We start from the raw sequence: 27,011 nt of genomic DNA, 5'->3' as shown, positions 1-27,011 counted from the left end.
TGTCTCCTCTTTGTTGTGTTTCAATTTCATTATGTGGGATTTTCTTAAAGTCAGCAACTCCCCACAGCCAAGAAAAAGATTTTATTACATGTTCCAGAGGGCAGTTTACTCTCATTCACAAAGGAAGCAAAAACAAAACAAAACAACCCTTGAGGTGGGTACAGAGTTGGATTGCGTAACTAAATTTTGTTTTCTTGTGGAAATGTTCCTTTCCCCTTGAGGGAAGACTGCAAGAAACTAAAGCTTATGAATCTGACCAGAAAGTGGGTGGGCAAGAAATACCAGATCCATATAAGGCTTCTCATGGCATAGGAGTACAAAGCTACTTTATTCTAAACGTTCCTCTGTCTCTTTATTGCGTTAAGTCCCTTTCCTTATTCTTCATTTCAGAAGGCTTTTTGGTGACTTTGCTTTAATCCTTTTGTCCAATACTTAAAAAGTTTTCAAATCCAATTGCCCAAATGTTCTTTGCTTAGGGGAGAGTTCTCCTTAACTCGATGGGGTTTAGCTGAATAAGCCTGGACTGAGGATTTCACTCCTCAGATGTAATCTGCCAGCAGAGCAAGTTCTGGGCTGTTATATTTTAGGCATCTGGAAACCTTCATGAGCTCACCAAGCCCTGTGACTGCATTTAGTTAAATCACTGAGTTATCATTTAGTTAATTTATCATTTTAGTTATATCACTCATATGCTCCTTTTCTTCCCCCTCTTAGTCTTAAAACTAAAAGACAGAAGATGGTTAAAACCCTCAAATAAGTAGTAAGACAATTAATAATAAAGAAATTAGATTTTTAGTGCCCAGGTGATCTGTGTGCATTGAGGGCAGGAGTCAGAATGCAGCCCTGCCCCAGCTGTTTCCCACAGTGCGTAGGCAGCTCCCACGGGGAGGGTTCACGTCATCCAGGACTCACACTGGATCCCTGACCCTGTTTAATTGCCTGCTTGCTAGGGAGTACTGGAAGAGCAGCTCGTCCTGGATGGTGATGGCGCCTACAATGCACACTTCGGAGAGAGCATGGCCACCCTCGGCGACATCGATGATGATGGCTTCCCAGGTTTGTGTGATTTCTTCCTGGGCCATTTGCCTGGAAATGCCAGCAGGGCTGGTGGCACTGCCAGTCTCCTCGCATCACTGGGTGCCGCGTGGCATCCATTGTTCCTCTGGCCCTGACGAGCACCTGGGCTCGCGCTAAGGATAAATGTGCTTGTGTTGGATTTGTCTGCTAAAGCCTTTTGTAGCTGATTGTCCTTCATGTGGGTTTAGTCCCCGTTCATGCAACTCGCACCCCAATCTCATTAGCATTGCTTTGCTTTCCATGCTGTTGCATTTTCTTCTTCCCTGTATGGTTTGTAAAAAGCTTTAGATACCCATGCCCCAAACAAAACAGAAACCTATGTCTGACTTCTTTTTTCTTTCCCATTTCTTTACGTCTTCAAGCTTTTCCAGTTTTGTTGACATAATCGCATTTCTTATCATGAAATGTAAAGAAGTAGTAGCTTCTCACTCCTGATAGCATGTACTATATTAATAATTTCTCTCCTTTGCTTTATTCTACCCCTGCTCCTTTCACAGACCACTCAGTGTGAGGCCCTGTGCTGTGATAGCAGTAGGAGAGAGCAAAGTGTTGGTGCTGGCACCTTTTCTGCCCTGATTTCTGGCAGTGCAGATTAAGGACTTCCAAACAAAGGATGACTTACTCCGTGTGCACCTGGATTTATTTCTTCCAGTCCACTCGCGGCACAGGATCCCATTAAGCCTAACCCAACCTCATTGCAGGTTGCCCAAAGGTGGACTTGCTCTTCTTCTGCACCTGGACATGCATTTGTGTGTTCTTGCTGCTGCTTGTGGGACAGTTGTGGTGATGGTGAGACTGCAGAGTGAGTTGCATCAGTCCACGGGTATGAAGCCATCGGGAAGAGTTTAATTTTAGCAACTGTGTTGTCACTAGATCCAACTAGGAGAGGAGAATGGGAGGTGGGATCACTCTTTCTGCAGGAGTTTGCAGTTAAAATGGATCAAATGTAATTTGAAAGTGTACCCTCAGCAGCCTTTTTTTCTTCCTGCCTATCCATTTAATATACCCAGCCTCATTTCGGAGCCTTGGATTTTCAAGGAAACTTAATGTAGTGCTACAATAGATGTTTTGCCAATGCTGTCTTGGTTCACAAAGCTGATGTTCCCCTGTGTTGGAGATTTTTGTATGAAAGAATTCTAAATTAACTTTTTGAGTGTGTCTTCTGGTTAATAAACGCACATTTTCATAACAAGCACATGTTTCTAATTAGGCACAATATAGCCACATGCGTGTACAAATTCATGTACATTTGTGTATTTTTTTAAGTTTATCTTAACATAAGCTCTTTACTAAATCAAACAAGTTCCGTCTCTCCAGGTTCACATGAGCTGCTGATCATCTTCGTCGTGGGGAGCTAGTTTCCTATGGATAGCTGGCTTCTAAAATTGGGAAAAAGTTGGACTAATGGAATAGATTGTGAAATGTTTGTACTGTTTTACAGATGTTGCTATTGGAGCGCCTAAGGAGGATAACTACATAGGAGCAGTGTACATTTACCATGGGGACGCCAATGGTATTGTACCTCAGTACTCTATGGTATGTGACACTGTCATTTATGATACCTATCTGAAGTCACTTTCCCAGGGCCTGCAGAAATAAACCATACTTAGGGGTTCCTTTATAGGTAGTCTCATCATAGCTCTACACCCTTTTCTGAGTCCTGGTTTGAAGATGGCTTCTCCCAAAGTTTGTCCATATGCTGTAGGGCAAAATTATGTTAGTCGGGAGATATCTTTCACTGTCTTTTGTTGCAGTTATCAGCTGTAGCTTCCTTCTTGAAGCAAACGAAGTCTTGGTGTTTGAATGTCAGTTTTTCGAGATAGTACTGCTGCAGAGGAGAAATGAAAACCCTGGAGAGGTTGAGCATACAAATTATGGAGAGGCCAATGGGCAGCTGGGAGGTTGCACTTTCTTTCTGTAGAAGCAGGCTTAGTGAGAAAGAAGAGGTACTAAAATTGTTGTGTCCCGCAGAAGCCTCTTTACCCATCTTGTTGGCCCTCTCCTTGCAATGTGACGATATATCACGAGCTTGTTCTTGGGTGCCATTCCCCTGACCATTATTATGAAGTAAAATCTTGGCTGGGGTATGCTGTAGCATCTTGTGCAGAGATGACACAGTGCAATTTAGCTACTGTAGCCAGGATGTGGAGAAGATAAATTTATGCTCAAGCTGCCCAACATGTATCCCCTAGTCTCTGTCTAGCCCATTTCTTTTTTCAGAGAGCCTGAATCTTCCCTCCCTCCGTGTGTTTGAAGTTTGGCTTGTTTTGTTTTGTTGCTGGGTGGGATCCTTCACAGTAAATCAGTTTAAGCAGAATTAAAGAGTTTAGTGGTTATATTGGAGACTCTTCTAACAGACCGTAGAAGTTTAGTCCTTCTTCCTTTTACCATGTGTATGCCAGGCGCTGCTTTTTAGAAAAAAGGAAGTTAAATGACTCTTTATGGATACTTGTAAAATGCACTAATGCACTAATGTGTGGCATGTGCAGGGTTCTGCCCGTTTCTTGCTGAGAGCCACTGGCTGGGCGGTTCTTCTCTGGCTGCTGAGAAGCCTGAAGATTTCCAGCTCTTGCTGAAAAGGATCAGATTATTTTTATTTTTTTTGTCATTCATGGGAAAATTTTACATTTTCTGAAAGAGGCCAGATCAGCAGGGTGGGAAGCGAAACATCCTGCTTGCAATCTCTCCCTCCCCATTGGAGCAAGGCTGGCAGACATAGCGCGTGTCTCTCCCCTTGGTCAGTGGCACAAAGCCCAGCTCAAGAGTGTGGCAGGGTATCACAGTCATTGTCTCTTGATACCATTCCTATTGTTGTCCCGTGTCCTGAGGCAGACGAGGGGGCACCAGGTATGGGCACTGTGTCTCTGTGCTGTTTCCCAGTGTCTGCTGCGGGGCACCAGACACACCACCATCTCCCATGTGCAACCAAAAAAGCTGTGTAACAACTTCAGCTCTTTACCTACCTGCCCTGGATTTGAACTTGAAGGTGAAAGACTTTTTGTATCTTATTACTATACCCCTGAGCCATCTTAATGCCCTGGATTTCCTTTTTTTAAATAAGCTGAGAGAGGTGGAGGCAGGGCCTGCAGGGTATGTGTTTTCACCCTTTTCACTTTGTTAGCTTTTTTCCCTTTTCTTCGTTTAAATTGCTGGTCAGTGTTTTTCCCTCATGTCCCTTCAGCAGCTTTAGTGGTGGCTATGAGCAGAAGCAGCTTAATTGGCTTTGCGGCCTGCTGTTTTCATTCATGGCACTTAAAAGCAGAGCAGCATTATACCTCTGCCTTCTAGGCTGTAACAGCCTGCAGATGTCCACTGGGGTGTTTGCAGGCGGGATTTACCACCCTAACCGGGACCCCCCAAAAATGTGATGTAAGTGTAATGTGGGGAGGAAGTTACTTCCAGTTGTCTTAATCTTATCTGCCCGCAAGTAGGAAAAGGAGATCTGTACAGGCAGAGCACTGTTTCTCCTTTAAACTCTGTCAGGACTGCAGGATATCTTTCTTCCCCTCAACTTGTCTTTTTTTCCATGAATTTCCTGCCTGACCTTTTGTCCAATATTATGTCCTTTTATGGGAGGGCCAGGAAAAGCTGGTCGCATGTCACAAGCTGTGAAGCACCACCAATAGCCTTGAAATTACTTCATGGGGTAGGTTTCCTCTGTCTGTAACTTCTGCAGTCAGATGTTAGTTTGAGTTCAGGTCTCGCATTGGTGGCCCAGCATAATGAATGAGAGCTGGGAGACATCTGATTGCCTTCTTAGAAAATGAGATTGTGATATATTAATTTGCTTCAGACAAAGGCATTTACAATTCAAAACGTTTAGAGAAAGTTTTTGTGTTAGTAATCAAAAAAAAAGAAGCTGTGTTAGAAGTTAATTAATCTTTGCGTTGGGGAGGCAGAAATGAGATACAGCTTCCAAACTGACACAAAACACTACATAATAGCTGATGGAAACCAGAATTTCCAAGTGGGATGAAAATTAATCATTTTGACTTGGGGTATGCTGGCAAGCTTTGTGAAAAGGAATGGTTGTGCAGGATTTTCTGTTTCAATTAATCATTAATTTTGTTAAGATGCTTAACTTATTTACTGAAATAAAGGTAATGAAAAAAAGAAGAGAAAATCTCTAGGGTGCAGTTAAATTTCCTCCCACTCCCCGAGAAATCTGTTTGATGTGTTCTTTATTTTGCTTGGGACTGCATGAGGCTTGTAACACAGGTGTGTTTTTTAATCCAAGTCAACACTGGCCTCCTCCTAGCCCAGAGCAGAAGGGCTTCCTGCAGTCAGCAGCCTTCCTGCTCTGGGCTGCGTGGGTGAAGTGTGAGTCTGCAGATGTGCAGCACTCCCAGTCCATGGAAAAGAACCCCGGTGACCATGAAAATAAGGCTCGAAGGGTTTTTTCGTTTGGGTGGGTTTGGTTTTGTTTGGGGTTTTTTTTGTTTGTTTTTTTTAAAGGATTCTTTATGTTACTGACTGATTTCACTTATGTGTTTTCTGCTGCAGAAGCTGTCTGGGCAAACAATAAACCCGATGCTGCGGATGTTTGGCCAGTCCATATCAGGGGGAGTCGATATGGATGGCAATGGTTATCCAGGTATGTCTGCTACGCTGGCAGCGAGAGCACTGGGGAAACACAGCAGCAGGCTGAGAAAACAGTGGAGCTGGTGATTTCCAGGTTGCTGGTTCCTGCAATGGCCAGAGGCTGATGAAGCTGAGCATTTTCTTCCCTTTTCCCTGTTATTCAAAGCTCCTGATAAGAATTTGAGCCAATTGCTTGCTTCAGATGTTTGGACAGTCATGACGAATGATTGAGATATTAAAGCAAAGGATTTCAGTATCTGGCCAAGGTTGTAAGTTGCCTGGAAGCTGCCCAGTCATGATGACAATTAAAAAAAAAAAAATAAAAAAAATAGTAGACAATAGCATAATGGTAATAATAAAAACCAAACAATGAAGTAGAAGTGAAATAACATCACAGACATGATCCTCTGGTTGCACTACTTCTGACATAATTATATTTGAAGAGACCAGCCAGCTGATTTAAGTAAAAATGCTTCTTTGGATATATGCTCCATAATTTACCAACTGACATGAAAAAATCGAATTCTGTGCCTCCTTTGTAACCGTCTCAATGTTACAATAATTTCAGATATGACCGTTGGAGCTTTCTTGTCAGACAATGTGGTACTTCTGAGGTGAGATCAAAGTCTTTTTCATCCGCTGTTGTCTTCTTTTTGTGTCTGCTTTCTGTTTATATCTTACGTGTTCTAAGTCCTCCACCACTCTGATTTTCTCCCTAGTTTACTGTGGTCAGAAGAAGCAAGCTGGGTTACCTTTTGAGCAGAACCTTAAACATGGATAGTGTCAACGAATGCACAGTCTGATTTAAACAGTGTAGTGAGGGATGACAATACATAGGACTCCCAGGGCTAGGAACAAAATGAAGGATTAGAGCCTGAAGGAGATGTGTTGCTTCTTAATGCCTTTTCTAAAAAGGTTGCTCTGAATTTGTGAGAAGGCTTTTTTATTGTTCTTACATTTGCATAAAGTAAATAAAATATGATTTAAGGGAATGCGGTTGAGCAAAAAGCCAGCTGCATATGATGCCAGGATGTAATTTTGCAAGTTATAATGGGACACAGAATGAAATAAGAGTCTTCAGGGAAATGAAATATGGAGATGTTTGCAATGCACACAGGATTTGGGCTGCTGTTTCAAGTGTATGAATTAAGTGCAATTGCTTGTTTCATCTGATGGAGAGAGGTGTGACAGCTTGGTCCACCAAATTATGCAGGTGGAGATTTAGAGTAGGAGCAGGCTTGAGATGCACAAACGTGGGGAAGAGAATGGGAAATCTGAATTTTACCAGTAGCTCTGTTGTTACACTTGTAAATATTTAATAGAAAAATCCTGTCAATACCTAGATGTCATTAGAATTAGTCACTAGGGATTCCTGCATCTTAATGGAACATAAAGAGATGTGGTGAAACTGGCAAGACAAATAGTGGAGCTGCAGAACGGATGTGCCAGCCTGCTTCTTTTTCAAGGCAGGAAAAACCTGGCTCTGTTTCCATTTGAATCAGTTAAACAAAACAAAAAGAAAAAGGAGAAGAGGGGAAGAAATGCTCTTGATGATCAATGTGGCAGCTAGTCAAGTCTTCTGAAGAGCTTTCTGTTCCTTCATCATGCACACAGAAGATGCCAATTGCTGTTTCTGTGAAAAGGTGTGCCATGCTCCAGATGGAATCTCACAGCCCCACATCTCCAAACCTGCTAGAAAGAAAACTCTGCATTTTTATTCTGCATTGTTGTTACTTGCAGGGTGGGAAATGGCAATCTGAAAGGCTTGCTGTGATGTTTAAAACAACATACATTGCAAAAGCATGGTGACCTCTGTCCATGCGTTCAGTCACTGCTTGTGCATTTCGGAGAAGATTAAGACATTACCAGCTGACTTTGTGGGCAGCCTGATTTAATTGTGGCTACTGCCAATTTACAGCGTGTCCATCTTGCTGTTTAGATTCAGATTAGGATAAAGAAATGAGCTGCCTTTCCCCCCCACCCCTCCAGAAGCCTTTGTGAAATTCTTTGGCCAAAACCAACAAATGTTTTGCCAAGTGATATTAAAAGCTTTGGTGGAAGCCGCAGTGACTTGGGGCAGATCGTCATTGCTGTATTACTCGCGTGTGTGTATGGCTGTTTGACAGATGCATTGTGTTTTTTTTCCCCCAGTGAATAACTAAGTGAGCTAACATTAAGGAAAAATCACACAGTGCATCATGGCTGGAGAAATATTTTTTTTCTAGGAGAAATATTTTTCTAGGTCAATTATAGCATTTCCTCTTTTATGTTTCCTCAAGCATTTGAAAAGAGTTTTTTCCAAGGTGTGAAATGATCCTAGGAAGCTCACTCTTTTTCCTCCTTCTTCCCCCTTTTTACTGTATATATTTCTAGGGTTAGCATTTATCTTCATCCTCCATCTCAAAAGGTGAACTTGCACTGTTATTTCAGGCTGTGGTAAAAGAGCCTGAGCAGCTGTCTCAGAGACTGATGTGAAGCTTGTTCCTGTTGATATGAATTAGGTGTAACCACAATCCCTGCTCTCTTCTCCCCGCTCCCCTCCACCTCTAAATTAAGTGGCTTGTGGAGTGAGAGTCCTGAAGTGGTTTGCTTGCGTGGTCTGGCCTTGCACAGCTGCTGGGACTACCTTAGAAGTGAATTTGCTGGTTGCTGCACATTTTTTTTTACAACTAGAGTTGGTTTTGGAAGAACGTGTTCATGTTGAACATGTACAGAATTGAAACCACAAAGAATAACACTCGATGAATTTTTGGGCTGGAGTCCTGTGCTAGGGGTGGCTCAGGAGAAACCTGAGTTTCTGGGCTGCTTTTCCCAGCCAAGCTGGTGGGGCTTCTGTGTTGTCTGAGAGAGGAGACCCACCTGGGCCCTTATGTCACTCAGCTTGCTCTGTGATCCTGACCGAGGTCATCTTCAGCAAAGAATAGTTGTAGCAATAACCTGGTGCTGAAGTTTCAAGGGCAGAAAGCTTTTGTTCACAGTGCACCAGGTAACTCCTGAAACAGAGCTTAGCAGCGTGAAAAGAGTATTCAATCCTTACCACTTTCCAGGAGCAAATTAGCCAAACATTTCCTCCCCCAGAAAACATGAATATGGTGCCTGTTGTCCCTCTTATACTGTCAGAAAAATTATGTATGAATCCATCTCCTACCCCTGTGCTCCCTCCTTGACTTGCAGGTCACAAACTTGACCGTAGACCATTCTCTGGAAACCTAAGGTCTCTGCCTACCTGTTCCTGACCATCCGGGCTGCTTAGCAAGCAGCCTCACTTGAATGAGCTTGTTGTCCTTGGTTGCCATTCTGCTAATTTTGTTATCCTCTTCAATCATCGGAAAGGCTTTCTGCAACTTTTATTTGAGATGGTTATTATTATGTGTTACCAGTTTCCCCAGCTGCCTGCCTGCAGTCTGTATCAGCATGAACTTCAAGTTGACACTATGGTTTTCATTCAGATGCAAGTAGTCCTTGCCAGCTAGGTCAAGTGCTAATCTATCTTACAGTTACAAGTGCACTCTCCAATTTTTCATGCTTGAAATTGTGCAGTTTACCAAATGTACTTTATTTTCCTTTGGCTGAGAACTTCCCTCTGAATGATCACTCAATTCCGCTCTCTATTGATCTCCAGATCCAGGCCTGTCATTACTATGGACATCTCTATTTTTCTGCCCGTGTCCATCAACATCACAGCTCCTCAGTGCCATGATGGCTTGCAGCCGGTGAACTGCCTCAATGTCACAGCATGCTTTCGCTTCAGTGGCAAGCGTGTTCCTGGAGAAATAGGTAAGGTACCTGCGCCAGCCCTGGGCAGGGGCACACTAGCAGGCTAAGCTGGAGTCAAGGGCTCTCTTTGGATTCAGTAACAGAGCTTTTACATGAAATACGTTGTTTCAAGGTGAGCAGAGCTATACAATTCCAGAAACTTGGAGCCTGCCTGGGAACTTTCTTGGGCATGTTTTTACCTTCCGGTGAGGCTGAGTTAATACTGGGGCAGTTTCTTCCTTAGTGAAAGGAGGGAAATGTGTCCTTGGACTTACTGCAAGGACAGAACACAGAAACAACTGATGCTTTAGAAGTTCATATTCCCTGTGTATCTCTTGATAACGCATATCTGTATCCATATCCTCTATCAGTGTTATCAGAAAGCAGGTGTGATTTGCTCTGGATTAATAGTTTTTGAAAGTCTACAAGGAGCTCTTGAAACAGAGCCCTATAATTCTGAATTCCTAGCAGACGTGAGCAATTCCTTTTCTGTGCATCCGTTTACCTGTCTGTAAAATGATTATAAATAGCCCAGTATTTTACTGATAGCAAGAATATCTTCCAGGTTAGTTAACCTCTGTAAAAGACCTGGAGTTTCTCGTGTGAATGAAATTGTGTAAGGTGTGTAATTGTGCAAGCCTTTACGTCTTGGCTGCATTAAAATATTACTTATGTCTTTTACATCCCAGTGTTTACTGGGTATGGGATGTGTGGTGGTGAAGTGGTATGGGATAGATAGAGCATTTCTAAATATTGTAAGGTCTGGGTTTGTTTAGTTCAGCCACAATGTTTTACCTTCAATGTGCTTTAGGAATGGCAGAGGACTTGCAGTGTGCTGCTCATGGGAGATACCTCAGCCTCACAGTGTGCTGCGTCTCTGCTGTGGGTCTGGTGAGGAGCTGGAGGAAGCAGTGCCTCCTCCTACTCTGTGCCTCAGCCTTTCTGAGTCACTAATCAAGAAGGGTGAGAGTTGCATCTGTGCATCCCAGTATGCAGAGCCTGCTGCAGTATTTGGATTTTAAATGAGTCAGAGAAGAAAAAGGCTTCTTGCTACTTCTCCTGCCCTTCACATGGAGCGAGAACTACAAGCTGCTTGTTGAAGATGTTCTCTGCAGCTTGTCACTTTTTGTCACCTGAACAGCTCAAAAAAGTGGAGTTACTACATTTAAGATTCCTCTGGATTCTAACATATTGGTGCAACTGAGACTTCAGTTTCTATTTTTGCACTTTTTCCTTCCCTGTAAATGATGACTCTCAGCAGACGAACACATGCTTTGATAAAGTATTTTTTGTAATGCCTGCTCCCCTGTCAGTTGAGAAAACTCTTATCTCCGAGCGCTCCAAGGGTGATAATTCCTTTCTGACAATCAGTGCATAGATTTTCTGAATATATAGGTTTTCATGTGTTCCTGGGGGTACTGTTTAATGTGTTTCCTTTGCTTTAATTTCATACCTCTGGACCTGTGGCTAAGAAGTGAGCTGTCTTTTTTCGAATCTAAATATCTGTTCCCCTTGTTTGCAAAAGACCTATCTTCCCGCTTCATCATGTCTTGTAAGAGCCAGTTGAATTCCTCTGTGTTGTCATACAAACTGTTCTCCCGATGATTTATTGTGTGAAAGCACATGTGCATCTTCTTTGGCAAGTAACATATATTTCATTACAAGGAATTTTTTTACTATTAAGTAGATGATTATAAAACTTCCAACCATTGTCCTTTTATACAATGCTTCTTGCAAAGTGATTTGTCTTGAAAACATTGCAGCCAGAACTATCTGACTGTATAAAACCCCTTGGGGATATGATTTGGATAAAATATCTCAAATAAGCTTTCAGTTTGTAATCTAACAGTCAGATCATTTTAATTATGTTGCATTTGAAGAGTATCAATTAGCAAAGGGTAGAACAATTCCTGGAAATATTGCAATGGTTCCTCTCCTGCATGGTTAAATGTAGAGGGAAAAAAATAGAATTGTTGTCCAGTTCGGACTTTGACAGACATATGGAGGTGTTGAAATGCTATGTGAAGTTTTGTGGCTAAAAGTGTTGGGATTGTCTCCTCTTCGGGTATCTGGGGCCTGTCTGTTAAGTCAGATGATGAGAACACAGTGCTGACTGGGAAGATCGCTCCCCTAAGGCTTGTCAGCACGGACGCTCAAGATTGCTGCTTACTGGTGAAAAGCTGGGTGTTGCTCTTGTTTTTGTGTGGCTGAAGTTGGTCACCTACTACACAATGTTTAGAAAGTCAAGCTGAACATGCAGGCACCATTCTTCTGTGGCAAATGTGTGTCTTCAGTGCTTATTTGAACGTGTGGTTATTTTTAGCGTTACATTAACTGGCATGTGAAGGAAAGTTGTCTTCATCTAGCACTGCCTCACGCTTGCATATAAACCTTCCCCACCTTCCTCTTGTTTTTTGAGGATCTGTGTTCATTGACACTGCTTGATACTGCCAATGACAGTATAATTCCCATCCATTTTGTGGATACTGAATGCAGGCTACGGTTTTTAGACGTATGAATTTATTGCTGAAATGGTTTCATCTAAACAAAGAGCCATGCCCAAGTGAAACATGTGCTCTGCACTGTGTGCCAGGCATTGTCTGACCCTTCGCTCTGCCTCTGTGCTTGCTGCAGAGCTGAGCGTCTAGTTGTACAGCCACTGAGAGAGACAGCCTCTGGTACATCTTGGAGGTGTGAGAAATACGGCATTTTAAGTTTTCCCTCTTTCACCTCAGAATCTCACTTAGACTGTTCCTCCCTCACCTGAGGGGCCATTGCTTTGTCTCTCCTGGGGTGTCTGTACCTGCAGGAAAGGCAGGGATGAGAGAAAGGCCTTTCCTAGCCTGGGTGAGCAGACTTCAGCCTGTTCAGACCATCCACTTCTGGGTGACCAGCACAAGAAAACAGAGGCTGTTTGCATCTCGGTGCATCAAGCACTGTTTCTGCATTCATCTCCACAGAAGAATGGAAATAAACTTGTGCCCACAGTCTGGGTAATTTCCTCAACAACAACAGCAACAATAGTGCCAGTGTAAGAATTAGGTGAATTTTAAGTGGCTATGAAATTAAGGGTTTGGGGCATTTGGCTAGGGCTAGGCAGATGCGTTAGAAACTTCTTCAAAGTTTCTCTTGTACTGTTCACTTCAGGTGTGCATGGCTTGTGTGCTGATCCATTTCTAGGGTAGTCTTCATGTCCCAAATACTGTTGCCTGAAAGATGGGTGTGAGATTTAGTGTGGGATAATGGGTCACTTGACATTTTCATTCTGTTTGTATACATTTCTAGGACTGAAGAAACATGCCTGATCCAAAATCTGACAAAAGTGGACACTCCTTATCTAGTTTGGTGCAGGAATAGTACTTCTGTCTGTCTCTCATTTTTCCAGTCTGCTTGGATGCAGGCCTAAGACCGTGCTACCCTCTGAATGCCTCAGAGGCAGGGATGCTGTAGGGTTGTGTTGTTTAGTGTATGCCCGGAGCAGTGAGGATGGCTCCCTACTTGGAAGCTAGGGACAACACTATGAGAAAGAATTTGAAACAAAGTTTGAATTAAGGGGAAAGGGAAAGAGTTTTGAGAGAGGATGGGGAGAATGTCCTATGTAGTCATTCGCTAGGACAAATTTTTTTTAATACTTTTTTTACTTAAGAATTTTCTCTCCAAGCAAAGGTCATGAATCATTTTCTCCTTGTAATTACTGGTAAAGAAGGCAAAGAAATGCATTCCTCTTCCAATGGCTTTTTGTTATTGTTTACTAAGTTCTTAATTTTCTCCATGTGGTGCCCTGCTTCACCCCCCACAAATCAGTACTATAGCTAGTAGTTTAACAAGAACTTATGGACGTGCTTATTCCTGCTGAGCATTTTGCCGCCTGCTTTTTGTGTGCTGTAGCATCATCTGAGTGGGCAACAAAGGCATGCGCAGGGTGGCTCAGGGTGTGTAACCTCTCCATTAGCACAGCCAGCTGCTATTCCTGTTTTAGCTCACAGGATACCACTACCTGAGTTCAGTCCCTCCTCACTCCTCTCTGCTTCAGGGCTGCCTGCAGCCCTGTAAGGGGGGGACTCTTGCATCATGAGTACGCATGTGCTGCTTAGGTTGAAAATCCATTATAAAATGCCTTCTGCCATTTACTTTGTTTGTCTGTTACTGGCTGGAGTAACTCTCCTGGTCTGCTGGCTGATGGTTCTCTTGCAGGTATGATCAAAAATTTCTCAGTGAGCTGTTATCAAAGCTTTCAGGCATTTAACTTTAGTTATGGAGAAGGAATAGCTGTTAGAAAAATCAAGCCCTGGATCTGAGCTCATCAAATCCATGCCAGAGTTTTGTTTTGATTGTGTGAAGTTAGGATGGGCAGATCCCCAGAAACATTTCAAACTAGACCTCCTTAAAGCTGCTGGACAAATATTTAAAGGCATTACCTGCAAGAGTTAATTTGCTAATGAAAACTTGCCTTGCGATCTCCTACTGGAGTGAGCAGGAGGAACTTACACCACCAGCAGTGCGAAATTTGGCCAGTTATCTCCCCACCCTGGTTGCTTTTTGGAAGCAATGAAGCTGGGGAGAGGAAAAAAAAAAAACCTTACTCATGGTATTTCAGTTTTTCCACTGATGTGACATCATTGGATATAACATAGAAACAAGTTGTCAAAATAAAGGGGAGGCGGGGGGGAGGATGGGAACTGTGCTGCTTGATTGAAAACATCCACTGCTGTTTCAGAGAGACGGTAGCTGGGATCACTTTGCTTGGAGGCCTGGTACGGGGCTTGCCTTGGGATGCGTCTCCGCGCCTGCAGCGAGGAATTGTTCAGTGTCAGTAATATGTTGCGCATCCTTTGGAGAGCCTCCGAGCCTCCCCAGGCACCCCTGCAAGCTATGCAGCCCTGCCTTCCTTTGGTGTTTCTCTTTTGAAGAGGGCTGTGTCTCCCCGTGGGGCTTTTTGCCTCTGCCTACGCAGGGCCTGGGTTTGCTATGGGTTTTCTTGTCTTTAATCTTGGGATGCCGGTGCACATCTCAGCATGCGAGCGTGCATGTGACGTCTTGAAAGCAAAAGGGAGACAATTGGGGATGGGTGTGGGATGTGCACACTTTAAAAAAGAAAAAAAAGGTTAAGAAAGAGACTGCTGGCTAAACCCTGCATTTCTGTTTAGGTGGCGCTCTTCAGCGGGACTGAGCAAACACCACTTCAGGGAGAGTTTTTGGTGCTGAGCCTGTCAGAGTTTGAAACACGTTCAAGGCATTATCCTTCTAAACAAGTTATTCTTCCAAAAGCAGGCAAAAAAAGTTCAGGTGGAGCCCTATGATGGTAGTTAGGCTGATTCCTCAGCTGTTGCTTTTCTTACTACCTAGGGTATGTCTCTGGTTGCTTTGCATGAATTTGTGAGCGAACTTTTCATCAGAATGCAACACACTACAAATGGAAGCAAGGTCCGTTTGAATTATATATGTTCACAGGGACTTTTGCACTGAGTTTTATAATATCATTAAATAAATTCTTCAAAGTAGTGAAACTTTGGTGGAGAAATGATTGGAGGGGATACCACTGTCAGCAGTGTTGATTTAGAGAGATAAGGATTTTCATTGACTTTAAAAAAAAAAAAAAACCAACCTACCGCAGTGAAACCAAATTAAAACGTGACAAATCCTAGCAAAGACCCCTTGCTGAAATTTGGTATAGAAGACCTCAGTCCAGGAATGTGTTACATTTACATTGATTGTGTATAAAATTCTGCTTTAAAAAAAGTTTACATTTATGTGGAGCATATTATCTGGCATCAATCATTTAGGACTTAAATAAAACCAAAGCAATAATTTGGCAAGCACCCTACACATGTAACAAATCAGCACAGGAGCTGGTGCTGGCTGTCATTTAGGGAGATTATCAACTAATTAAGCCATTTATAGTGAGCCAATCTCGTGGTATTTACGTTATTGCCTTGATAACAGCTGAAATCAGTGGAGGCTGTGGTCTGTGATGAGTGAAAGGACCTCACAGCCAGTGTTTCCCTTGTCTGTAGAGAGCAGCAAAATAAGCGTTTATGCTTCTGTTGCAATTTCATTGCTCCTGTTGTTGCGTTTACCAAAAGGAAAGGTATAGTCAGCTTGGATTATTCAATTACTGTACAAGTGCTTCAGGTAACAAGTAAGTTTTCTGTTGGACACAGACTCATCCAGTCACAAACTGACCGATTGTGTTAAGCTGCTTATCCTGTAGAACAGCAGGAAACAGGATTTGCAGAGATACAGCTCATTAGTCTCTGGGTATTTCTTCTATAAGCTGCTAGGGATGTATAACATCTAAGAGAGGGATACTGAGTGCAAGACAGTGATCTCTAATTAAGGTCTAAGCGCTAAGATGACCGCAAATCAACAGAAGTAATTGTCAGGAAGTGCCACATCCTTGTTGACATTTGCATGGTTTGTGCTGTTCTAGAAGGGAGACAAAGCTCAAGGCTGCCGCTGTTGTTGTGTTGTGGTTTTGCTTTTTCTGTTAGCAACTTAATTTAAGCATCTTTTGTTTCTTTTTTTTTTTTCATTAGGTGTGCATGTCTAGATGTGTATTTACACATCATTTCCTATGGGAAAGGATGGGCTGGGGAACCAACACGAAACCCAGGAGTACATTAGTAATTGGATTTGGGTTTGTGCAGCCACAGGAAACTTAGTGATTGATTGAGGGCTGGCAAGGGTTGACCTTTTTTCAAGCACACATGTCCCGGGGGCGACAGGATCTATTGATAGGTGGCTAGAAAATAACTATTGTTCACTGACATCCTTTGTTTTCTTCTTCTTCCTTTTTAAAACAGGTTTGAATTATAACTTGACTGCTGATGTGGCAAAGAAGGAAAAGAGCCAGCAACCCAGAGTTTACTTTGTGACTTCTGGAGAGACGGTGGGGCAGATCACAGAGAAGTTGCAACTGTCATACATGCAGGAAAAGTGCGAGCATTACCTAGCATATGTCAAGGTCAGTTCATTCCTGTCCTTACTAACATTGGCCTCATTGCAATTCCACTTTTTTTTTTTCTTTTAAATATTCAAACAATTAAAATGGTGCTGCATGGGTTCAGATGTTCTTTGTTTTCCTGACAGATGGATGAAGTTTTGTGAGTGGAAGCTCAGAACTTCTTGCTTAGTATGATTTGTCAGTCTGAGTACCATCAGGCCTTCAAGACCTGATGCCAGAAATATGTATTTTATTTACTTTTGATCAGGTGCATTTGCAGGTGATTTCTTTCTTCTTTTGGCTTAGTTTCTTGCTACACTTGTTATACTCAAAATATGGAGGCAAAGTTGGTTTGGTTTTTTTTTTTTTTTTTTGGCAGGAGCAGCAGGTTTAGTATTTAGTTTTGTGTAAGGTCTGATTGCACAAGGGGCTGGTGATGCAATCTTCATGGTAATGGCAAGATAATGTGGTGTCTGTCCTGAAGCAATTGGGCTCATGGGTTTGAAGAGCACCCTGGATTTCATCGGGGCTTGAAAATAGCAGTGGGATAACTTTATTTCACATTCAGAGAGTGCTTTACAGACATGCTGGGATGTAGAAAGGGTCTGTTCTTCCTGTAATAAATTCTTCATATGGGGTCTGCTGTTGTTGAAGAAGTGTCACCCAAGTGCCATTCTGTTTGCAAAGTAAGCACAATAGTTTTCTTCTCAGCTAAGAAATTTATAGAATGGATTTTAAAATGATACAGGAAGGAGATCTATCTTTTAAACCACCTATGTCTTATAAGCTCCAGTCTGTATCACCAGTCTAGTGGGAAGTATGGTTGTATGGTGAGTTGCATATCCTCCTTACTGAAGGACATATTCCTGTAGAAGAGTGTGACCTAAATTCAATGGATATCACTTGGCACTGTCTTGTTTTGAGAATCCAGCAGGTCCAGACATCCCTAAATGTATAAACTTTTCCAGGAAGCTTCCTTGTACCTAAAAACTGTGAGAACGGGAGATAAAGTTCATCCTTTGACTTTATCAACATTTTGTGCATGGCTGCTGAGAGATAAAAATAAATAAAGGGACCACCAAGGAGGAAACGCTGTCCTGTTAAGTTGTGTGGATCTCTGGGAAGAGACTAGGTAGCTTCCATAGTTTTTTTTTTCTAGAACAACCTTTGCTTTCTGCTGTGGAAAAGCTTCTTAAAGAAAATGTAGACCTATGACATTGCCATTACTTAGAAAATATGGCTGTGAGTTCACTAATTCTGGTACTCCTCAAATGAGCGTATCTGATTAGCTTTAATGTACTGAGTTTGGATGAAAAGGAGCCATATACCTTTCTATCTTAACCCAATAATTATTTCTTTCATGCTAACCCTATTGTAGTTTTTGGGTACTACATAGGATTCCTTAAAGAGCTACATATGCCCAGGAAACTGTTTAATTTATTGTAGCATTTATAGATGATGTTGGGAATGCAAAGGTAAGAACTATTTTTCTGGAAAATTCCTGGGAAATTTCATTTTTATAGGCAAGGGAAATGCCAACAACTTAAAGCAAAATGGCTGGTTAACAAACAAGGCTACTGGCTTTCTGTATGGTATAAGCAGTTATTTTTCACAGTTGGAAGAATAGAAGGAAGTGTCGTTTTTTCGTGGAAGGGAGAATGCAAAGCAGTGGAGAAAGGTAATCCCTGTGCTTTCATGGGAAAGGTGATATGATCCACGAGGCTACATCTGAAACATCAAAGAGAGCCCTGCAGACTCTGGAAGAGTGGAAATGGGGTCATGATCTTTCACTGCTATCCTTAAGTAACAGCTAGTAAAACAAAACCAAAAACCCTGAAAAACAAAAAAACTCTCCAAACTCCAACCGGAAATCTCCTTGATTGCATAGTTTTATGATGGAATGGGTGATAAAAGATGTGGACTTAAAATATACAAAGTATTTCACTTGGACTTTCCTCTTTCCTTTTATTTACTGTATGCCTGATGAATTCGCCTCCATGGCAAATTGAGTTATTTGCAGTTGCATCCTTAATCTGTTCACTTTATTATTATTCATTTGAATCCCTGGTGACAAATAGGTTTATATGGTAACATAAGGAAGTCAATTCTGGACTGGCTAGGATCAAGGATAGAGAAGCTCTTTGGACTTGTGCATGACCTCACGTGCTAGCTTCACAAGCCCTACTAAGGAAACAAGGCATCTGGTCCAAATGGCATACAGCAGAGCTCCATAGGTTACGTTAGTGAAGTGAAAGCCTGTGCCAGGCCTTGCTGATGACACTGTCTTGCCAACGTGCAGTTCTAGCATGCTGGAGGCATAAAACAGAAGGACTGAGGAAAGTTGTGAAAAAACTAGACCTATACAAGCTTGCTGCAATTTCTTTTGACAGATTAGATCTCAGGAGACTCCAGTGAAACTGAGCACTAAAAGAATTGCAGTCTGCAAATAAACTGACAGGGAGACTCAATAAATCATTTTGCAACTGATAAGTGTCAATGTTTTGAGCATGATTCCTTTCCTATTTGTGGTTCCCTCTCAGGACAGGAGCTACTATTCTTATTGCTGCTGCTGAAATTGAGTATTAGAGTCTGTCTTTCCTCATAACTGTGTGACTGAGTTAAGTGTGTCTATCTCACAAGGTTGGTAGGATATGTGTAGTTCAGAACTCGACCTTGTACAAGGCAGGCTACCAAATTACAGCTGAAATTGCTAGAATTATGGTAGTTCATGAGAAAACATGTTTTTCTGGTTGAGAACAGAGAATGAAATATAAATGCTTTGGGACATCAAGATGCTTTGAGTTTGGTTTTGTAGTGGGCATGGGGAAGTAGAGGAGAGAGGCAGTTTTCTGAATTTTTTTTTTTTTTTTGCCCCTCCATTAGAGTCTGTTTGATTTCTAGTTAGGAAACTTTAATTCTTTGGTATACATAGTCAGTAATTCCAATACTCGCAGCGCCTCGTGTCATGTGCAAAAGCTGTTGTTTGTTTTAATTTAAACAACCTTTGGAGGTTTGACTGATACATTCAGTAGAAAATGGACAGCTGGTGCACGTGGCTATTAATTAAGAAGTTGAGGAGCATCGCTGGTTTTTTTCACGTCAGTGTGTATCTGATCCCGCTCCCCGCCGTCTCTCAGGAGGTGCTTCGCTGCTGGACAGTTCCTCCTCCAGCCGTCTGGAGATGATGGTGCTGCCACTACGGACCTTCTCTCCTTCAACGGTGATAAAACTGCTAACAGCAGATAAATACACTACGTGACAACTATCTGTCAGTTTTGCTGGAGGAAAATGAAGCAAAAGTTTAAATCTTACTAGTTGTGTGTGTTTGTTTTTTGGTTGTTTTTTTTTTTTTTAAGGGATTTGTTTTTTGATAAAAGGAATGGCAAACATAAACGTGAGAAAATGGATCGTGGTCCTAAGAGGAGAAGCAGCAGAGGTTGCAGAAGGGGATAGAAACGGAAAAAGATGAAGGAAATAAATGGGTTTTGAGGCGTCACAAGTGTCTCCTTAATCTTAATATTTGGGCCTGCAGCTGAAATGTAGAGTTTTCTCTTGGGAACTGCACTCGTTTGGTGCTCAGAAGACTTGAGCTGTGTGTTTAAGACATGCTGTGATCAGGGCATTGACTCTGAGAAAACATTGTTTTCCCTTCCCAGTAACTGCCCTGGTTGTTTCCTGCTTATGTGGGCTCCCCTAATATTTAGGGTAGATTTACCTGTGGATAGCACAAGAGAATTTGACGCAGACAGCGAAGCACATTGTGCCTGCAGATTCATGCAGGGTCAAATCTCATCTTCCTTAATTTATCACAAAGGTGTAATGGTGATGGTGAAAGCCCCTTATACAATTCCTGCATTTATTAAAGAAGCACCGTCTGGTTTCTTACCGCGCCATGGGCCAGCCAGCTGGGCTGCCTGTTGCTACCAGTCACTGCTGTCTGTGTGCAGAGTGAACATTGTAATAGCTTCAAACACTTATCAGCACTGGTACATGATTAAACCAGACACAGCATTTATATTTTCCAGAGATCTTTTATCTGGTGACTGTCTGGTTGTTTAAGAAGTCTCATGTTGCTTATTGTATTAACTCTTAATGGATCCGGCCATAGCTTATGGGGAGGATGGGGCTGAGATGCAACAGAGGAGCAGTGATACCAAAGGCTTTTCGTAATGGTGTGTAGGTGGGGAGCTTGTGCTGTGTTTGTACAGGCAGGTTTGGAATAAACTGCTGCCTTTTCAACAGAAATTGCACAACTGTGTTTTATTCACTGCTGAATTCTGTAACCAAATTTTTGCCTGTTTATAGGTATGTTTCTGGCCTTTGTATGCCATACAGCACTTGCCTCAGGTCTCTAAAAATACTTCGGGTTGCTGATCTTCCCACAGCTTCATCTCTAGTGCTTTCCAGTTTTAGTCCCTGTCTGTGGTTGTGATTATTTTTCCCTCTATAGATCTTTGACCTCATCTGAGGGGGATGCATGTATTAGTCTTTTATTCTTAATTCATAGTAATCCGGCTTTTTTTCTAGAGTCTGGGTAGCAAAGCATTCTGTCTCACAGTCACGTGTGATGTGGAGATCACATCACTTTGATAATTTCCAAGATGTACTGTCTTCTGAAAGCCGTCTGCCTGTGAATTAACATCTCTATGTTAAGATTTGGCTGGTAGTGTTACAGCATAGAGACATACAGCCAGAGATACTCAAGAGCTTGTTCTGAAGGTTGGGGTGTTTTTTGGGGGGGGTGGTGGTTTCTCCCATACTGTCAACACGGAGCCTTTTAGAGGCGATAGGTTTTCAGCAGAGCTTGGTTGCTCACTTTTAGCGAGGCCTTTCCCGGAACGCTGGTGCTGTGAGCAGTGGGCTGTGTGTTGGACGTGGACAATAACCACCGCTTTGTGGAGGAAGAAGTGAAAAACAGACCCTTGGCAAGCACAGCTCCCCTCGGTAGTGACCCAACTGGTCCTGCACACCTCTCCTTGGGAGAGGAGAGAAGTTGGAGGAAGTCAAGGGATAACACTTGAAGTGAAGCCTACTTTCACAGCAGCAACAGCTATGAAAACTTAGTCACGATTATCTAGGATTTCACAGGGTTTGGAGCACTGGGCAGACAAAGGGAGCGCTGACCTGTTCCAGCTTGCAGCAGGAAGTTTATCGTCGCTGCAAGACGAAAGCTGCTGTGTAGTTTTGCCAGGAATGATGACTGCAGTGAGATTCAGTGCTAAGACCAAGAGCAGAGTTGATATCTTTGGGTTTGTTTCTTTTTGCTGTTTTATATAACTTTTTTTTGTCCTTTTGCTGAGCCAACTGGAGAAACTGTCAGGCCGAGACAGATGCAGTCATAGCATACGTTGAGCCTTAAAGGGCTGTGGGATAGGTAGGGTGATCATGACGCACAGGGGTTTATTTACAGAAGCATGCTTTCCGGAACAACCCTGTTTTCCAAAACTGTGAAAAGTGTGCTTGTAATCTATTAACACAGCCTGCCTCCCCTCCAGCAGAGCAAAATAAATATAATCTTAGCAAAATAAATATAGTGTTTTCAGTTGCCTTACTCTGTAAAGTCATCAACCCTCTCCTTTTGGATATACTCTTGCCAGCACTGTGTAGAGCTGATGTTTCACCTTGAAAAATAAGCCAGGGAGAAGAGAAGCTGCATTTTTTACCCGAGTAGCTCATATGGGCAAGGGAAGAACAGTTGTTAGCTGGGTAACTCTGTGTTCCTTTTTATTGCCTCTTAAGTACAGCAATTTAGACGTACCAGAAGGAGAATTAGGAGCTGGTGGGAAGACTGACATCTTTGTGCTGGGCATTAATTGTGACCATTAATGACCATGGAGTTGTCTTTGGCTTTTCCAAAAGTTTTTGCAAGGTTCACCAAGAGCAAGTAAGATTGTCTTTCAAGGGTAGGCTTATACACAAGTTCAAAACTGTCCTGCACGATGTGGCCAAAATGAAGCTGCCAAATATGTGTGGCACTAGCATCCTTTCAGAGGAGACCCATGCTGCAAGTAGTTAAGTGCTGTAAGATCTGTTAGGGCTGGTAGTGCAACTACATGGGAGAGCAAACTGTAGCAGATGTGGTGCTATTAACCATCTGGGGGCTTTTTACTGGGCAGTGTAGCTAGTAGGGCTGTGTGGTAGCCCAAAGGGTCTTGTGTCCTGAGGCCGGTGGGAGGTTTTCAGCTGTGAGCTGAAGGCAGAGGTTTTGTCCAGATGTCCTCCTCTGCCCATCTTCCCAGGTTTTTAAAGAAATCACTTTTTTTGTTTTTTCTCCTCACACTGACAGATGATATAACGGGGTGGCAAATGCCTCCTCCTTTCTGGTTGGACAGGGTCTTTGAGTGTTTTCTGCTCTGTACAAAGCTTGTCTGTTATAAAAACAATGAAACCAAAAAAACCCCATCCAATTTCAAGTTTTAGTGAGGTAACCAATTTTACTTTAGTTCACTGTTGCTCTTCAGCTTTTGCCAGCATGTATGAAATAGGCCAAGTACATTGTTTGTGGCCAAGACAGAAATTGGTTGCTCTGGTGGAGCTGCTGTCAGACAAAGCGCCTGGTTAATCACATTCATGAATCCAAGTAGAGAGATTTTATGCTCCCCAAATGAAATAAATATCATCTTGAATGCGGCTCAGTCAGTAGACTTATAGCACAGCGGCTGCTGAAATTCTGCTTTGCCTGCCTTGTATTTCTTTTTACCTGCCTTTTTTTTAAACTCTAGTGTTACCTGCTAAACCCTAAAGGGATCCAAATCTTTAATCTTGAGCCCTTTGATAAACTTGTCTGTTTGATATATTCTGTAATGGAAAAGAAATATGATTTATTTTTCAAGTAGAGTCCCTCAAAAATACATATTTCTTAAGTTTTAAGAGTTGAGAATTACTTTTATTGCTTGTAAAGTCTTAATGAAGTGTAACACTTCACTGCTGGTCTTACGCATTCAGTAGCCTGCATGTTCCTGGCTTTACTGTCTGCCCACTGATGTGTTTCTGTCTGATACTGTAGTTCCTCAAAAAGAGATTTCATTTGCAAATTAAACCTTTTGGAGGCTCAGGAGGGGCAGATATAGGCCTGGATGGAGTATGTCTCTTTTAGGGAGAAGGATACCAGAGCCCATGGTTTGGAGAGGCTGTCCATGGGGCTTTTGTCTGAGAGGAGTCATTGCATTTCCCAGTGATGGCACTTTTAGGAAGTGAATGGCCAAATAGAGATAAAAGAGGTGCTGCACTTTGTGCTAGGAGAAGTTATTTCAAAAGGTAGGTAATGATGGATAGGAATATTTTTGCTTTCTCTGGCACTCCTGGTTAACCAAAGAGCTTGTTTTCTCAGGTGGAAAGAAGCAGCAAAGAAGGTAACACTGCCGTTTTAGGAACTTTCTAAGCTTATTTTTCGTACGGAGTGATATAAACTAAACACATGATGGCAAATTGTGCTGTAAAAGTTTATTAGTGCTTCTTTGGGACAAATTTACACTTGGGGGGAATACGCTTAATGCTAGAGTATTGCTGCAGAAAATTACAATAGGGAACAGCTTGTTTGTCTTAGTGGTTTTCCTGTTTATAACACATGGAGGAATATCAGTCTGTGCGGTAATCTCGGACACACACATGAACATGCTTGGCTTATCCTGTCCAAACTGGGGAGTGCCTAAAATTATCACCCTTTCATTTTGCTACCCTTAGGAAGGAATGAGCAGGGCCCTTCATCAGGAAACAGTGGAGGCAACTTCCAACAGAAAACTCCTCACTAGGCAAAAAAAGAAAACAATTAATTTTGCTGGCTGTGTCTTCTGGGTGTGCTCCAAACCTATAACCCCCTCATAGTCAGAACAGACTTGAGACTCCTGGGAGACTTACAGATGCTGTGTTTGGTTTGAGTGGCAACACGTAATGCTAATCCAGTGGCCTAATTCATACCAAAAGTGCCTGACAATATGTTTGAAGAAATGTGGGAGTAATAGGTTGCAGGCGTAGAGCTTTTTTGGCAGAAAATGCCTTTTCTTCCTTTCTCCCCCACTACGTAACTTCAGTTGTGGAACTGAACTAATCTTGAACTCCTGACATCCAGAAAGAATTGAGGAAAGGCACATACCCTGTGCCGTTACTGTCACTCCCATGCGAACACCAGTATTTCCATATGCAACGGGCTAGTTACACATGGTATGGTTGTGCTGGTGATCAAAAGTTACATCCTTGGTCATAGGCTTCCAGTTTGTTGCATAATTTTAATTATCGATGTCCCTTGTAGAGCTGCGTGACCTCTCCTGGAGTCGCAGTTATTTTAGGGAATGTTTAGTCTTCTGTACCTGGAACCTGCATGTTGTCCTACGCTAACTGTGCTCCTCTGGAGATTTGAAATAGATAGTTATCTGTTAGTGCAAATTGTTTTCCACTTGCCCACAGTCTCTTTAACCTGATGGCAATGCTTAAGCTTGTTTCCTGACTTTATATACGAGATGTTCTTATGGATTGGATGCACTAGGCAAATTAGCTTGCGCTTCTCCCCTTTGGTGTGTCATGATTTTATAATGGCCTTTTCTCCCATCAAATGTTTGTGGCCACTGTGCTTGCTTTCAGTGGTCATTTTTGCTTTGAAAAAAGGATCATCTTTGAAAATAAGCATGCTTTTGAAAGCTATCCTCAAAGCAGTGAAGTAGTCAAATTTTAAGAATATGTGCAATCTAATTTTAAGGGTTTGTTTCTTCCATTGCTGTCTTCTGGCTGGCTCACAGTGTAATGTGCCATTTGTTTTCATCTGGTGTTAAAATTTTTATTGCTGCATGTGAATTACACAAATTTAAAAGAACAATTTTCATAAGGGATATTGTAAAGGCTGTGTGTAACACAAATAGCTAATTAATTAATTCTTAAGCAAAAGCTCAGTGTTACTGCACCAGAGAGATTTCTCTGATCGGATTCCTACAAGAACATAACATAGCAACTTCACTGTTTAACAGAAAATTTAACCAGAGGATCTTCTAATCTACCTTTACTGTCAAGTTATTGACCACTTTTTCTGCCTAAGTTGCACTTACTGGTGTTCATAATTTCTCATATGTAACATGAGCAGTTTCCTGTAAATAAAGTCCTCCGTGAAATTATTTGCCAACATTTATCTTCTCAATGAAAAATGGAAAATAATGAGTGGCTTTTGCATGCTTTTTATGCAAGCTGGATTCTTTTATTGCCGTCTTCTTGTTCTAGTTATTTTTAATCTCCATTTATGCATAGGTTTTAAGGCACTAAATATGTTTTACTCTGTGGTATGTCAATGTGCCTAACCATAAGGCTAGGGCTGGGTGATAGTCTGACTGTAATAACAAATACTAATGAAAAGGAAGAGAATCCTGCAATAGTTTATATTAAGCGGTTGGGGTTTTTTTGTCCTGGGAGAAGACCCAGGTCTGTTGTTAAATTCTAGACTGAAATGTGAGGAGTTAGCTGTAAATCTGAGGGAATCTATGTAAGAGTAAAGTAAATTTACTACTTCCTTCTTTTGGCATACACACTGCATCACTTAAGACTTCCTTAGATGACAAAATAAGTTAAAAATACAACTGGTTAAACTTGTCATGACTTAGTAATTTTCATCCTATTAGCAGACACACAGCTTCTTATTTGGGAAGATTGCCTATAAGGGAACTGACATTAATGTCGCTTTGGTGAGAAGAGTGTAAAAATAGAAACAATTATCAAAGAATGTAAGTTAAAACAGAGCACGTCTTAAAAGTTTATACCTTCTTTCACATATTTTTGACATGCTAGGATATGGAAAGCACCAAGTGAAACATCCATTAGCTATGAAATGGCAGTTTTGGTGAAGCCCAAGTGTATGGGGATAATGGTCTGAGGGAAAGGCTTTTAAATCCCTTCCATGTAAGAGACTAATCTCTGTCACCTGCACCTGGGTCAGGGCAACCCCCGGTGTCAATGCAGGCTGGGGGATGAAGAGATTGAGAGCAGGCCTGCCCAGAAGGGCTTGTGGGTACTGGAGGATGAAAAGCTGGACATGAGCTGACAACATGCACTCACAGCCCAGAAAGCCAACTGTATCCTGGGCCGCATCAAAAGAAGCGTGGCCAGCAGGTTGAGGGAGATGATTCTGCTCTTCTATTCCTCTCTGGTGAGACCCCACCTGGAGTACTGCATCCAGCTCTGGGGCCCTCAGCACAGGAGAGATATGGACTCTGTTCGAGTGGGTCCAGAGGAGGGCCATGAAGATGCTCAGAGGGCTGGAGCACCTCTCCTGTGAGGACAGGCTGAGAGAGTTGGGGTTGCTCAGCCTGGAGAAGGCTCCAAGGAGACCTTATTGCAGCCCTTCAGTACTTAAAGGGGGCTTATAAGGAAGATGAGGACAAACTTTTTAGCAGGTCCTGTTGCGGTAATACAAGGGGTAATGGTTTTAAACTAAAAGAGGGAAGATTGAGACTAGATACAAGGAAGACATTTTTTACGATGAGGGTGGTGAAACATTGGAGCAGGTTGCCCAAAGAGGAGGTGCTAGATACTCTTAAAGCTCTGTTCTGTCTTGCAGGTACGAAGTCTTTGAGATCAGAGTAAAAAATTTTAAAACAGAACCTTTTTGTTGTTGTTTTCTTATAAGGATTTTCGTTATTCAGAGAAAACAGGTGATTTCATGCAACTCTAATAGCTA

At 42.2% G+C, this 27,011-nt stretch overlaps 1 protein-coding gene across 1 annotated transcript in view; it reads left to right on the top strand.

Annotated features, from left to right (window-relative positions):
- ITGA9 (integrin subunit alpha 9) overlaps nucleotides 1-27,011 on the top strand; it is a 228,803-nt gene that overhangs the window by 36,758 nt on the left and 165,034 nt on the right. The window contains exons 10-15 of the mRNA XM_074575530.1: nucleotides 951-1,056; nucleotides 2,519-2,613; nucleotides 5,581-5,671; nucleotides 6,227-6,272; nucleotides 9,281-9,435; nucleotides 16,218-16,378. Of these exons, the coding sequence (XP_074431631.1) occupies nucleotides 951-1,056; nucleotides 2,519-2,613; nucleotides 5,581-5,671; nucleotides 6,227-6,272; nucleotides 9,281-9,435; nucleotides 16,218-16,378 (654 nt within the window). The remainder of the gene's footprint in view (nucleotides 1-950; nucleotides 1,057-2,518; nucleotides 2,614-5,580; nucleotides 5,672-6,226; nucleotides 6,273-9,280; nucleotides 9,436-16,217; nucleotides 16,379-27,011) is intronic.

This window comes from Larus michahellis, chromosome 2 (genome assembly GCF_964199755.1).
Source record: "Larus michahellis chromosome 2, bLarMic1.1, whole genome shotgun sequence".
In the NCBI taxonomy this organism is placed as follows: domain Eukaryota; kingdom Metazoa; phylum Chordata; class Aves; order Charadriiformes; family Laridae; genus Larus; species Larus michahellis.
Note: the sequence above shows the minus strand (reverse complement) of the source record. Positions and strands in the feature narration are given on the sequence as shown.